This window comes from Plecotus auritus, assembly GCF_963455305.1.
Source record: "Plecotus auritus genome assembly, chromosome: 3".
NCBI lineage: Eukaryota > Metazoa > Chordata > Mammalia > Chiroptera > Vespertilionidae > Plecotus > Plecotus auritus.
Genome location: NC_137772.1, coordinates 220470476 through 220484328, shown reverse-complemented (window position 1 = coordinate 220484328; position 13853 = coordinate 220470476). Strand labels below are relative to the sequence as shown.

The window sequence follows — 13853 nt, the reverse complement described above, 5'->3', positions numbered from 1 at the left end:
TTTGCTACTTGCCCATCCTACCACCTGAGGCCCAGAGACTGGGGGGGGGGGGGGGGGTCATAGTCTGGGCCCACTTTTCCTCCAAGCAACAGGTTCCGACGCCGCCCATGAGCATCCCTTGACTTTCCTGGCCTGACTACCCCCACACCTACACCTCCCCACCCCAGCTCAGACCCCACGGTGGGCCTGGGGTAGCAGCGCAGGGAGCTGGGGTGGGGGGGCCTGGCGGAGGAGCCCTGAGTGTTGGGGATGAAGGAAAGCGCTGGAGGCTCCACCTTCTGCCCTTCCCTCCCTCCCCTCCCCCTCCCCCCTCCCCCTCTCCCCCCTCCTTCCTTCCCCAGCCCTCGGCAGCAGCTCAGTGCTCAGTCAGTCTCAGGCTGTCCGGCCAGGGTGGTTGGTGGTGAGGATTCAGGCTCCGTCCCGACGAGGCCGTGGCCTGAGGCTCAGGGCCCCCCAGCCCCTCCCTCCCAGCCCACCAGCGTCAACCCCCAGCTCCGAGCTGGACCGCACACCTTGGGACACGGTTTTCCACTTCCTAAGGACGAGCCCCAGGCTGGAGGACAGGTCCGAGGAGGTGAGTGAGTGCGCAGCCCGCTCCTCCCTCCCGCGGCCCAGGCCTGGGACCCTGCAGTGAGGTCTGGGGGAGAGAGGCTGCCACCCACCTGCCCCCCACCCTGCTCCTCTGGACTCCATCGGGGCGGGCGGAAGGGAAGAAGGAAAGGTGAGAGAAAAGGTGGGAAATTCCAGGAGCCAGGATTAGAGCCGAATAAAGAGTCCGTTTTTCTTCCTTTCCATCAACAAACCTCCACCCAAAAGGAGGTTTTAAAAAATCCCAAACCCACCCACACCAAGAGACGGTTGGGACCAGGTGGCGGGGAGACGTGGAGGCAGGAGCGAGGAGGCCGAGCGGGTCTGGCATGTGCGCGCGTGCGGGGGTGCAGTTGGTTTAGGGGAGCAGGGCGGGCGCCACCTCGGGCTGTGCGCGTCGCGTCCCGGCCGCCGTCGGGGCTGCGCGCGGCCGCTCCATCGCGCACTCCCTCCCGTCCAGGTGAGCGTGGGACTCTTCGCGAGGACGCCGGCGGCGGGCCCCGGGGAGGCGGCCGAGGCGGCGGCGGCCGGGGGCGACATGGCGGAGGAGCAGGACCTCTCCGAGGTGGAGCTGAGCCCCGTGGGCTCCGAGGAGACCCGCTGCCTGTCCCCGGGCAGCGCGCCCTCGCTGGGGCCCGACGGCGGCGGCGGGGGATCGGGCCTGCGAGCCAGCCCGGGGCCGGGAGAGCTGGGCAAGGTCAAGAAGGAGCAGCAGGACGGCGAGGCGGACGACGACAAGTTCCCCGTGTGCATCCGCGAGGCCGTCAGCCAGGTGCTGAGCGGCTACGACTGGACGCTGGTGCCCATGCCCGTGCGCGTCAACGGCGCCAGCAAGAGCAAGCCGCACGTCAAGCGGCCCATGAACGCCTTCATGGTGTGGGCGCAGGCGGCGCGCAGGAAGCTGGCCGACCAGTACCCGCACCTGCACAACGCGGAGCTCAGCAAGACGCTGGGCAAGCTCTGGAGGTGAGCGCCCGCTGCCCGTCGGGACTGCCCGCGGGCCCTCCAAGCTGCGGGTGGGTTCAGGCCCCACGGAGCTCCTCGGACCCCGCTCCGGAGGTAGCCATCTCCTGGTGGGGCTGGGCGGCCCCCCACAACTGCCCCCTTGGGGTGGTGCTGGCTCCCCAGCCGGGGCAGCGGGCAGAAAGGCGCCCCCTCGTGGTTGGAATTCTGTCGGTGGCAGGCGGTAGGGCCTAGGCTTCTTCCTGGGGGTGGGGGCCAGGGAAGGCTGGAGGGAGGGAGAATGGCGGAGGGCTCCCACCGAGGCCGAAGGCCGTCACTAACCGCTTCCCCATGGGCAACACTCTCAGGGGGGCCACTGCTACCGGTTTGGTGGCGGGGATGCTGGGGAAACGTTTGGCAAAGGATTGAGGGCCTGGCTGGAGAGGTAGGGAAACTGAGGCAGCCATGCAGAAGAGGTGAAAGTTCGGGGAAGCAAGGGGTCGGACAGGAGCCTTTGGAAGAGGGAGGAATGGAGAAACCTATGGCCCAGGATCCTGGCCCATCCCAGCTGCCCTCACTGTGCCTTCCTGACCCCCCCACTCCCGCTTCAGTCCGGGGGCTTCTTCCCCGGGGAAGGGGACACGCAGGACGAAGCGCCTCCCACCCGTCCCAAAGCTGCCAGGCTTGTCTCCCTCCCTCTCCCAGTTCGGCGCCATCTTCCTTTCCAGGGCCCCACCCAGCGTTGAGTAACCTCCTACCCCTCCACCCCAAGCTGGAGCTGAGAGCCTGGCCGGGAGGAAACCTTGGCCCCTTCCTACCCAAGCCCCTCAGACTCCCAGGCTCCCAGGGATCAACCAAACCTCTGCGGAGACAGCATCCCCCCAAGGAGGAAGTCCCCAACCCCCTACTCAGCCTGGCCTCCTTGGGGACATGTTGAGAAAGGCAACCGACACCCCAGTCCTGGGCAGCTCACAGGGAAAACAGGGGCTCCCCGAGGTGCGAGCCTGCGGAGGTCACCTGATCCCCCACTAGACTGCCCACGAGACAGCCCCGAAAGGCAAAGGACCGCAAAGGCCACCTCACGGCCAGGGGCAGAGCCCGGGAGCCAGCGCCGGAACCCGGGCTCCTGACGCTTCGCCCAGTGGTTCCCCACACCGACCCTGGTGACAGTGGGGGTCACCCTGACACTCGAAGGTGTGCTCGGGAGGGTGTGGGGAGGGGGCAGAGGAGAGCTGTGGTTTGGGCTTGGTCGGAGGAGCTGCTGCCCTCCTGCTGCTGTGCCCCCTTGCCTGCCCCAGCCCAGTGGGGACTAGGTCCCAAAGCCAAAGGCTTAGGTGGGGGAAGAAGCAGGAGGGCCTCCGAGAGGGATTGACATCTGGCCCCGGCCTTGTCCTTGGCTGTGTGTTTGCTGATGGCCTGGTGCTCCCTTACCCCTCTCAGCCCTCAGGTCAGACCCTCTGCCCAAGGTCCACCCACACCCATGTAGGGCTCAGCCCAGGCCAGTACCGTCGGTGCCAGGGGACAGAAAAGAGCCAGTGAGAGACAGACAAGCAGGAGGGAGACAGACTGGCAGACGGAGCAGGTTGCGGGGACGGTGAACAGACCACAGGGAGAGCATTGGAGCCAGAATGGCCCCCACTTCTCCAAGCACTCCATCACCAAGGATTTAAGACTGGGCCTCCATTGCCCCGTTCCTGTTCCCCAGCCCACAACCCTGGGCTTAGGCTCCCCTCAAGAGGACTCATTCCCGGCCACCACTCACAGTGTGAGCACAGGGGCCCAGGGTGCCCCCCCCCCCCCGAGAGCCAACCAGGGGTGGGGCAATCAGGAAAACAGGCGCTGCTTGCTCAGGACCCAGGCCCAGGGGTAGGAGGGTGGCAGGACAGCGGCAAAGATAAAGACTCTGCCAACATGTGCGCGGGCTACCTGGATCCTGGGTGGGATCTTGGGGGACGTCCTGGAATCCTGGGACTTGGACTAGGCTGGCTCTTGCCACGGGCTCCTCCTGAGGTCCCTGCCCCAGGTTCATGATTCCCAGGCCAGCAGGCAGCAAGAAGGGGAGTGGTTAGGGAGGCAAAACTGGGAAACAGGGGCCCCAACCCTGAAGAAAGACAGACAGACAGGCGACTATATAGGGTGCTGGAAGGGAGTGGGGTAGACACACCAGCACCCAGGTCCTGGCTCCTAAGTGGCTCCGGCAGTCATGCTGACCCGTGCCCACCTGGGAAAGGACGTGAGATGCGGTCACGTGGTGCTGGCTGTATGTAGCTGATCTGCCCAGAGAGAATAACTAGAGCCAAGAGACTAAAGGGGGGGGGGTCACAGGCTTGCCCCCCAGGCCCTTCCCCTGCCCGGAGGAGCAAATGGAGCAGCAGCCAATGTCCCACCTTGGGAGCCCCCCAGGTTGGGGGTTCCGGTTTGGGTTGGGAAGCAGCCTCCCCATTCCCTGCCTTATCCTGACCTTGGAGACCCAGAGGACAGAGGTGAAGTGAAGGTGCAGAGGAGACTGGGTTCACGGTTAAGAGCTGTGGGCGATGGGGGAGGGCAGGGAGGGTTTTCTGTGGGGGGCAGGAGGGGTTTGGGGTCAGGAGAGAGCCTATAAACAGAGTGAGGTCTGAGTGAGGCTGGGGTTGGGGCTGGAGGTGGTGACAGAATGGGCTGGTGTCTGGGTGGGCTCAAGGTTAGGTTTCCATGAAGGTTAGGGTGCTGGGAGGAACTAGGGAGGGAGGCTGGATGCAGTGCTGGAATCTTCCCTCTCTTCTGGCCCGTGCCCTCCCTCCGCACCCCTGCCATTTTCTCACTGATTCACACCCCATTGAGGGCTGGGCAGAGGGCACAGGGAAGGTTTGAGCTCAGTGTCCCCAACCATCCAGGGAGCCTCCGTGCTAGCTAAGCCTGCTCTTCTCCTCAAAAGCAGTTCTATCCCCACCCCAACCCACACACACCTTCAGGGCCCGCCCGCCCACTCCCCTGGCCCAGCCTTCCAGAGACCTGGCTGCGGGGAAGAAGGCACCCACTCCCTGAACCCCGAGGCCCTGATCTAGAGTCCCTGTCCCATCACTCAGCCAGAGGGACCCTTGGAGCAAGCTGGGCTAGGGCTGGGCTAGGGCTGGGCTCAGGGCCTCGCGAGTGGAGGGGGGTGCGGGGGGACAGCGGGCTAAGCTGCAGAGGAATGCTGCTGCCGGCTGGAGGCGCCTGGTATGACCACCCCCTCCCATCCCTGGTGGGAGGGCCCAGCCTTCTGCTGACTAGGGGAAGAGGGTGCCCACTGGGGGTGGGGTGGGGGCTGAGAGAGCGCCTTTGGGCAGAGAACAGAGCTGCTCCCGCAGAGTCCCTTATGTCTAGGACTCCCCTCAGCATCCTCTGCAAGTACCCCATCCTGCCCTCCTCACTCTGGGGCAGCCGAGCCCTGAGCACCTCCCCACCCCACCCGAGCTCCGGCCTGAGGCTGAAGTCGGTGGGCAGGGGCAGTGCCTTCGGGGCCTGCACTGGTTGGTCTGGGACTACAGGGAGGGTCTGTCTGCCCCTGTCCCAGGTCTGGGAAGAGCACTAGCTCCCTCTACCCTCTGTCAGCCCTGGCTGAGGAGATATGCACCCCCCCACACACCCCCCCACAGGAGGCACACATCCTGCCCTCGCCCAGCCACTGAAATGAGCAGAATCAGAGTTCCAGAGCTGAGCCAGCCCAACCCCAGGGCCTGTCTGGCCTTCCCCCAAGCAGCATCAGAGCACCTATTTCTCAGGCGCCAGCCCCCACCCCAGGCCTGCTGCCAAGCACTTCACATCCCTCATCTTGGCCAGCTCCACACCTGGTGAAGTGGGCACTGTCACCTGGTTTTGTTGGTGAAGAAACTAAGGCTCAGAGGAGTGACTTGCCCACGGTCACATAGCTAGTAAGTAGCAGAGACTGGGCTCTTCCCCCTCACCACGCTGCTTCTCGGTTTGTGCACCTCTAGTCCCAGGGAACTCACCCCTGACGAAGTAGCAAACCCCACTTAGACAGCTTTGTAAATACATATATATTTCTTTTTTATGTTAGAGAGGAAGGGAGAGGGAGAGATAGAAACATCAATGATGAGAGAGAATCATTGATCGGCTGCCTCCTGCACGCTCCCCACTGGGGATTGAGCCTGCAATCTGGGCATGTGCCCTGACCGGGAATCGAACCATGACTCCCTGGTTCATAGGTCGACGCTCAACCACTGAGCCACACACACTGGCCTGGCCAGTTAGAAACATCGATGAGAGAGAAACATCGATCAGCTGCCTCCTGCACACCCCCTACTGGGGATGTGCCCGCAACCAAGGTATATGCCCTTGACCGAATCGAACCTGGGACCCTTCAGTCTGCAGGCCGACGCTCTATCCACTGAGCCAAACCAGTTAGGGCCAGACAGCTTTTATGGGAGAAAGTCTCCTCTCCTTGAACTGATGTCTGCCCCTCCTAAGCTCTATTCCTACTTCTGACTCCATCCCAAGGGCTGCCAGGAGCAGCAGGCTGACCGCTCTTATACCCCAGACCCCTTGAGAGATTTGGGGGTGAGATCACAGCCCTCTGAGCCTGGGGTCCCTTGGGCCTCACATCTTCCAGTCTGTAAATCAAAGGGCAAGCTCCCACGCTGGGCGCCCATCCTCGGGCCTCAGTTCTTCCAGGGAAGACACTCATAGTGGCCCCTCTGCTGTCTCCCCACTGCCCACCCCAGGCTGCTGAACGAGAGTGACAAGCGCCCCTTCATCGAGGAGGCCGAGCGGCTCCGGATGCAGCACAAGAAGGACCACCCGGACTACAAGTACCAGCCGAGGCGACGGAAGAACGGGAAGGCGGCCCAGGGCGAGTCAGAATGCCCCGGCGGGGAGGCCGAGCAGGGCGGGGCCGCCGCCATCCAGGCCCACTACAAGAGCGCCCACTTGGACCACCGGCACCCGGGAGAGGGCTCTCCGATGTCAGACGGGAACCCTGAGCACCCCTCAGGTGAACACTGGGCTGGGGGCTAGGGTGGGGTGATGATGAGCTGTGGGTGGGGAGCTGGGTGTGGGGAGAGGTGAAGGCTGCACGGATGGCGTGAGCCCCTGACACTCCACGATAGCCCTGTGCCCTGGGATGGGCTTGCCACGCTGTGTGGTCACTCCAGCAGGGACCCAGGTGCCAGGGGAGGCAGTGGGTAAGATGGCTCTGGCTGATGGAGGGGGCACTGCTGCTGAGGAAGGGCCAGTTAAGGGGCCCTGGGGTGAGCTACAGTAAGGAAGGGCGGGACCAGGTGGTTTGAGAAATGGGAGAGCAGATGGAAAAGAGCGTTGCCTCTCCCACCTCCCGGTCTGATTGTGACGTTGAGCGCATGCCATGCGAGGGCCAGTCAGGCCATCTTGTTTCACTCTCGTTAATGATGATAACAGCTAACATTAACTGAGCACCTACGTTGCCAGGCACTGTGCCAACTGCCTTGTGTGTCCGCTCATTCAATCATTCTAAACTGGGAGGAGGCAGCTGCCCTGCCTGGGCTCAGACCTCAGCTGAGGCTCCTTATGCTCACTGCAAGGTGACAAAACCGAGGTGATGTGCCACACGGCTGAGGTCTGAGCCCAGGCTCTCTGGCTCCGGGGCCTCTGCCGGCACCACGGCTGCCTCGCTTGGGCTCGCAATGTATAGAGCGCCGTGCGTGGGCCGGGTGCACGGGAAGTCAGAGCTCGGCCTTTAGAAGATATGTCCCGAGTCCCCATTTGATCCAGGCCCGGGAGCAGACACTCAGGAACCAGGGTGTGGGAGGAGCAGGAACACACGTGCCTTAGGTATAGGAAGAAGCAAGTGCACGCAAAGCCGCCCAAGACCCAGCGGGGCATGATCTCTAGGGAGGGGTCGCCCACCATCCATCCAGTCAGGTCTCCAAAAGCATCCAGCCCCGCCCGACTCGGGGCCAGGAAGGCTTCAGGATGGAGGCCGGGCCTTGCTCTTGGTACTGTCTCTGCTTTACTGATAAGGAAACTGGTTAGGAGAAGACAGGGGTCTGCCAGGGTCACACGGTAAGTGACAGTCCAGAACGCTTGGCCAGGGCAGGACCCGGCCCTTCCTCTGGTCTGATGGAGGGGCACAGGCCTGCCTGCAGGAGCTCTGATCTCTCTCTGATGGGCTCTCCCGTCCAGTCATGCACACACACACACACACACACACCCAGAAGACCTGGGCCGTGAGAATATAACTGAGGGCTTGGGCTTTTTCTCAGCCTTCAGGGCCCAGCTCAGCTCCTTCCCCTCAGCGAGACCTTCACCAGATCCCCAGGGCAGGGTGAGTGGCTTCCTCTGGCCTGAGCCCCTGCGTGCCCGTCATCACGGCACTTCTGAAGCTGCCACGTGTGGGTCTTGGGATCTCCCCAAGCCCCTGAGCTTGTGAAGACAGCAACCCGTTTTATTGATGCTTGTGTCCCCTCTACGTGGCACAGTGCCCCCTACGTGTTTGCCGAAAGAACATGTGAATGTGAAATGGACAAAGGAGCAGGGTGGAGAAGTCAGGTATCTCAGTGCCTCCTGAACAAGCGGGAAAAGCCGCTGGAGGAACACTGGGCAGCGTGGTGTGCGTGTGTGTGTGGGCGGGGGGCGCGGTGGGGGGGGCAGCAAGGCATTGCCAGGGGGACTGGCTCAGCGGGAAGGTTTCCTGGAGGAAGGGGTTGGAGGGATACTGCTGTCTGGGGAGGAGGTACAGGCAAGCCAGCAAACCTGAAAGGGAGTCAGGAGTGAGGCAGGCGGAGGTCAGTGAGGACAGCAGCCAGCAGGCGGCTGAATGGAGGGCAGGGCCCCACTGGGCTCAGCAGCTAAGGAGCCAAGGGCGCAGGAAGGCAGCGACCTCAGCTGATGGGAGGAACACTTTCCAACGAGAAAGGCTTTTCAAAAGGAGGCAGTCTTTCCAGGAGGGTGACAGGGAGGCAGGACCCATCCGTAAGGCTGGGGAATGTCAAAAACCACTAGAGATCAATCCAAGACGGTTACATAAATCAATGCCAACCCAGACTGCCCAGGCATGTAAAACATACAAGGCACGCAGGGGTCAGCCCTCAGCTCCTGGAGACCCCTTCTCTGAAGGTGAACCATCAGCATCTAGAAGCCTCTGACCTGCTTTCCTGCTTCTCTGTCTTCCTCCCACCCAGGCCAGAGCCATGGCCCCCCCACCCCTCCAACCACCCCAAAGACAGAGCTGCAGTCGGGCAAGGCAGACCCCAAGCGGGACGGGCGCTCCATGGGGGAGGGCGGAAAGCCTCACATCGACTTCGGCAACGTAGACATCGGGGAGATCAGCCACGAGGTAATGTCCAACATGGAAACCTTCGATGTGGCTGAGTTGGACCAGTATCTGCCACCCAACGGGCACCCGGGCCACGTGGGCAGCTACTCAGCAGCTGGCTATGGGCTGGGCAGCGCCCTGGCTGTGGCCAGTGGACACTCCGCCTGGATCTCCAAGCCGCCAGGCGTGGCTCTGCCCACGGTCTCACCACCTGGTGTGGATACCAAAGCCCAGGTGAAGACGGAGACCGCAGGGCCCCAGGGGCCCCCGCACTACAGCGACCAGCCGTCCACCTCGCAGATCGCCTACACCTCCCTCAGTCTGCCCCACTACGGCTCCGCCTTCCCCTCCATCTCCCGCCCCCAGTTTGACTACTCTGACCACCAGCCCTCAGGACCCTACTACGGCCATTCAGGCCAGGCCTCTGGCCTCTACTCGGCCTTCTCCTACATGGGGCCCTCACAGCGGCCCCTCTACACGGCCATCTCTGATCCCAGCCCCTCAGGGCCCCAATCCCACAGCCCCACACACTGGGAGCAGCCAGTATATACGACGCTGTCCCGACCTTAAAGGGGGCCCTGTCACATCCCCTCCCAGCCGCTGGGTAGTATGCCCTTCCCCAAGCCCTCGCACCCAGTTCCTCGCCCATCTCCGTCCTGGTGGTGGCTGGGGAGGAGGCGGCAGAGGCTGACAGCTGAGGGGAGGCTTTCTGTCTGGCTCACTGCCTTTGATGACCCCACCCCATCCTATCCAGGCTCCAGCCCAGGCAAAGCCCTAGACTTCTAGGCTGGGCGGAGGAGGAGGAGGTTGATTTTTGCCCCTAGACTGGACCATGAGGGGCTGCACCTTCCCCCAGGATGACCCTCCATCCCAGGACCTGAGAAGGACCTGCTCACCCTCCTCTGGGAGGGGGAAGCATCCAGGGTCGGATGGGAATCGGAGGCCTTGCCATTCCTGTGACTGTGTTTCCTCTTTCGTGGAGAACGAGGGGTCGGACATAACCCATGCCACCTGTGCCACGTGCCTAAGTTCAAGGCCAACCCCGCATCAGTGCCTGGAGTGGGCTATGTCTGCCCCTTGGGGGCTGAGGACAGCTTTGAGCAGCCTCCGAGAGCGTGGAGGTGGGTGGGGGCTCAGAGGGAGGTATCCTCATCCCCCCAGTGCCCCCTTCCCTCCTGAACACAGAAAGGCATCAACTTAGAGACCCCAATTCAATGCCAACAGCCTGGTTCTTCGTCTAATTGGAAAGAGGCCCCAGGTCCTCCTCCACTATAGCCTCCCAGACCTCGAGGAGGTGAGGAAAGGATTCGGAGACAATTCACAGAGCCTTCCTCCTGGCTCTCCGCCAGCTCCCTCTCCCCTCACCAGGCTCTGTGGCCCATGCTCTCAGCCCCACTCCTGGGCTCCCTGAGAGCTACGCTGCTCATGCCCAAACCCTTGGCTCCAGGAGGAGAAGGGGCCCAGCACCAGGTTGCTAGCAGCAGCTGAAGACACTAAACTCCTGGCATGTACATTCTGCCCTGGCCTTCTGCCCTTTGCTTCCCAGTGGTATCTGAATAAAGTATGTAGCTCTGTCTGCCCCTATTTTCCTGTTCTGCAGCCCCCACAATCCACATGTAACTCATTACTACCCCCTCTTATTTATCTCAGTAGCTCCCTCCCCCCTCCCCCTGCTCCTAGGCTCTCCAGCTCCTATTAACTCTGCATTAAGCATTCCCCGTAATAAAATGAAAGGTTCCAGCTACCTGCTTGGTGGGCCTGACCTGGCCTGTCTCTTGGTCTCTTCTCCCTGTACCTGTGCTTCCTCAGACACTTCCTGGAAGTAGCTAGGGGTGGAATGCAAAGGATAGCTAACCCAAAGGTCTCCTCTCTGCCTAGGAAGGTGGGGGCCTCGCAGTGGGTCAGTGTGCTCAGGGGCTGGGGCCTCAGATGGAGCTCTTCCCCTAGCCCAGCTGTACCCACACTATAGATGGGCCCCGCCCTGGCTCAAGCTGGAACTCAGCCTGAGCGGCTTCCCAGCAGCCCCTTTGCTTGCCCAGCAGAGGAGAGGGAGTTTGCAAAGAATTCAAGAGACAGGTACTTGAGAGAGGTGGGTCAGGCCTGACTTCTTGGTGTCTGGCCAGCCGGCTCAGTCCTTCAGGATGTGATGCTGGGCCTTCTCTCTCTGCCCCCTCCACCCCCCCCCCCCCACACACACACATAAACACACACTGGTCCAATCTAGGATCTAGCCGATCTTCTCAGCAGCTGCCTGTGTCTGAGTGTAAACCCAAGATGGCAGACGTGCAATCTAACCCTTCAGTGCTTACTCCCTCGGAGCTCTTTCCTCAGCTGAATTCCAAGCTGTGCTGGGGGGCAGAGCCACTCCACCTCAGGAAAAGGGGAAATCTTTTTACCACATGCTCCACTGATGGATGGCACTGATGGTTGGAAGTCTTCCTTATCCCCAGCTAATAGTAACGGTAATAGCTGCCACTTATGGAGTGCCTCCTAGCCAAGTGCTTTATGTCATTCAAGCCTATGAGGGAGTAGATCCAGTCTTTGTCCCCATTTTCCAGATGGACAAACTGAAGCTTCGAGGTTCATGCTAAGAAGTGCTGATGCTCTGACTCCATTGAGCTCTTAACCATCATCTCTTTCATCTGCCCATCATCTGCAGGCCCTACTTCCGCTTTTAATCTGAAATGTTTTTTCCACTGCTCCAGACCAGCAACCTCAGCTCCCTTATCCACCTCTCACCTCCTAGTCAGGACCCGGGGTGGGGTGGGGTTGGGAAGGGTGGGGTAGAGCGTCCCAAGACCTAGCCCAGTCCTCCAGGGTGGCCAGACTCCCATCTGGAAACTGCATCATGTGAGCTCTTAGGCAACCTCACCAAAACTGCTGGCTCCGTGAAGCTTAGTGGTAGCTGCGAACCCGTTCTCATGAACAGTATCTGCTGCCAAGTCAAATGGCCCCAAACTGTATGTAAGATGTCTTCCGGTGTTTCATTTTGTTGTAGATAAATGCAGGATTTTATACTGATCTTTAACAGCGTTCATCGTGTTGGAATTGACCATTTCCTATCTACATTAAACCTTTTGGAATCCTGAATACAACTTACTAGCTCTCCTTCTGTATCTGCAAACCTGAATATCCTATTCAAGTCACTAATAAAAAAGGTTGAAATGAAGAGAAGCAGGCCCTGTGAATCCCCTCAATCCTCCATCATTAGTTCTGTTACTACACTCTTAAGGAAAGACTGGCAATCCATTCTGAATCACAGCACCACGAAGTCCACACTTCATCACAGTACAGACTGCCTGATGCCTTGCCAAGATTTGCTGTAGCCTCCGACCTTCCAGACCAGTCACCACTGAAAAAAACATTTGGTAATATTCTGAGAAACCCTACGCTAGCCCCTGGATCTCCTCATGATCTAAGTGTTTTCCAATATGCAATAACTGATTCTAGGTATGTGTCAGGGATCAATCGGTGCTAACCTTACGTGCTCGTAATTTTTACAACCTGCCCTTTCACCTCTACTGGAAAACAGGGTATTAGTCCGTTTCCAGTCTGTTCACTGCTCCTGCTCTCGGCGGGACTCTGCATCTCATGAGATTTACTAGGACGTCAATGGGGACTCGGGAAGAGGGAAAATGGGCCTGGCTTGTGTTCATCCCTTAGACTCAAGGTTCCGGATGTGCTGGGGCCTCCGTCAGGGAGTGACCACATGTAAAGAGAGAAGGAGCCAGGTGAGGAGACTATGCCCAGGCCTGGCCAGCTGAGTAGCCAGGGACTGACTCCCTGAAAGAGGAACAGAGTGGAAAAGGGGAGGTGGGAGGAAAAACACCCCCTTCTCCCTCTCTCCTACACCCTATTCCCTAAGGGTTAACCCCCCACTCCCTCTGCCAGCCCCTTCTCTCCTCCCCCACCCAAACCCCATCTCCCTTTAATCACATCTGATACTGAGTGGCCCAGCAGGAACAAAGAGACCATTTAGAGAAACGGGGCCGAGAAAGTGACCCCCGCACTCTGGGGCTGCCGCCTGGATGCCAGCACAAAGGCGGCATTTCAGAGCTGAAATTTCAGCACCCAGCTTGATTAAAGGATTCCACAGGCTTGGAGGAGGGTGGGAGGGGGTGCGAAGTCCACTGCTCCCTGAATTAACCCTCTTCCAAGGCAGCAAACACCCCTCCTGGGACTGACCGCTCATCACTCCCACCCTGTCCAGCCAGGGTGCACCCACCCTGGGGCCATGCCTCTTGTGGAAGTCAGGCTGGCCCACTCCTCCTCTTCCTGGAAGGGGAGCTGACAGTAGAATGGAGGTTAAGGCTGGTATATTCAGGAAGCCAATTTTCCTTTCTATCTCTGTTGGTGTCAATAGAAACCCTCTCCTTGGCCCCCGCCCCCCAGGGAGGGAGGCTCCAACGTGATTGGTCTTACCGCACGTCGGGTAAGCAGGGTGAAGAGAACAGGACCCATTAGAACCTAGGACAGAGGGTGTGCTCCAGTCCTGATTTAAAGCCACGCCTTGAACCCAGGAGTCCTGCTTCCTTGCCTACTATGACCCCAGCACCCATCCCAGTCAAGGCCTCAGAGGGTCATGGGCCCACACAGAACAGGAAGGACATCTTCCAGAGGCTGGGGAGGAGAGGGTATGGGTGTGGCAGACCAGGGAGGTGGGCCATAGAGGACAGACACTGTGTGGGCAGTGGCCTGAGGAGTGGGAACAAGGGGGCAGGTGGGCAGGTGCTGGGTCCTTGCTCCAGCTGACTTGCCCAGCAGGGCTCTGCCTGGGGAGGGCGGAGATCACTGCGTCCCCAAGCTTCCTGCTGGGCCACTGCTCCTGAAAGGGGATCCGAGCCCATGATAAGAGGCTCGAGGCAGGTCCTTAGGAAACAATGGGTGGTTTGATGAGACCTGCTCTGTGATACTCCTGAGAAGGGAGAAGCCCCTGCAGCCAGTCCCCACTGGAAAGGAAATTGGGAGTTTCCATGGCAACCAGCTCCCTGGGCACAAAGGCTGGTCTGTCTGCTGGGAAGGCAGCTGAGGTGTCTCCCTGCAGCAGCCTTTG

At 60.5% G+C, this 13853-nt stretch overlaps 1 protein-coding gene across 1 annotated transcript; it reads left to right on the top strand.

Annotated features, from left to right (window-relative positions):
- The first annotated feature begins 405 nt into the window (after nt 1-405).
- On the top strand, nt 406-11919 carry SOX10 (SRY-box transcription factor 10). The gene is made up of 4 exons (XM_080661101.1): nt 406-574; nt 1049-1554; nt 6234-6502; nt 8667-11919. The coding sequence occupies exons 2-4, from the start codon at nt 1127-1129 to the stop codon at nt 9368-9370; spliced, it is 1401 nt and encodes a 466-aa protein (XP_080517227.1). The 5' UTR covers nt 406-574; nt 1049-1126; the 3' UTR covers nt 9371-11919.
- The last annotated feature ends 1934 nt before the right edge of the window (nt 11920-13853 follow it).

Coding starts and splice junctions, on each gene's coding strand:
- SOX10 (XM_080661101.1), top strand. CDS start 1,127: ATGGCGGAGGAGCAGGACCTCTCCGAGGTGGAGCTGAGCCCCGTGGGC. Junction 1,555..6,233: donor ACGCTGGGCAAGCTCTGGAG/GTGAGCGCCCGC, acceptor TGCCCACCCCAG/GCTGCTGAACGAGAGTGACA. Junction 6,503..8,666: donor GAACCCTGAGCACCCCTCAG/GTGAACACTGGG, acceptor CCTCCCACCCAG/GCCAGAGCCATGGCCCCCCC.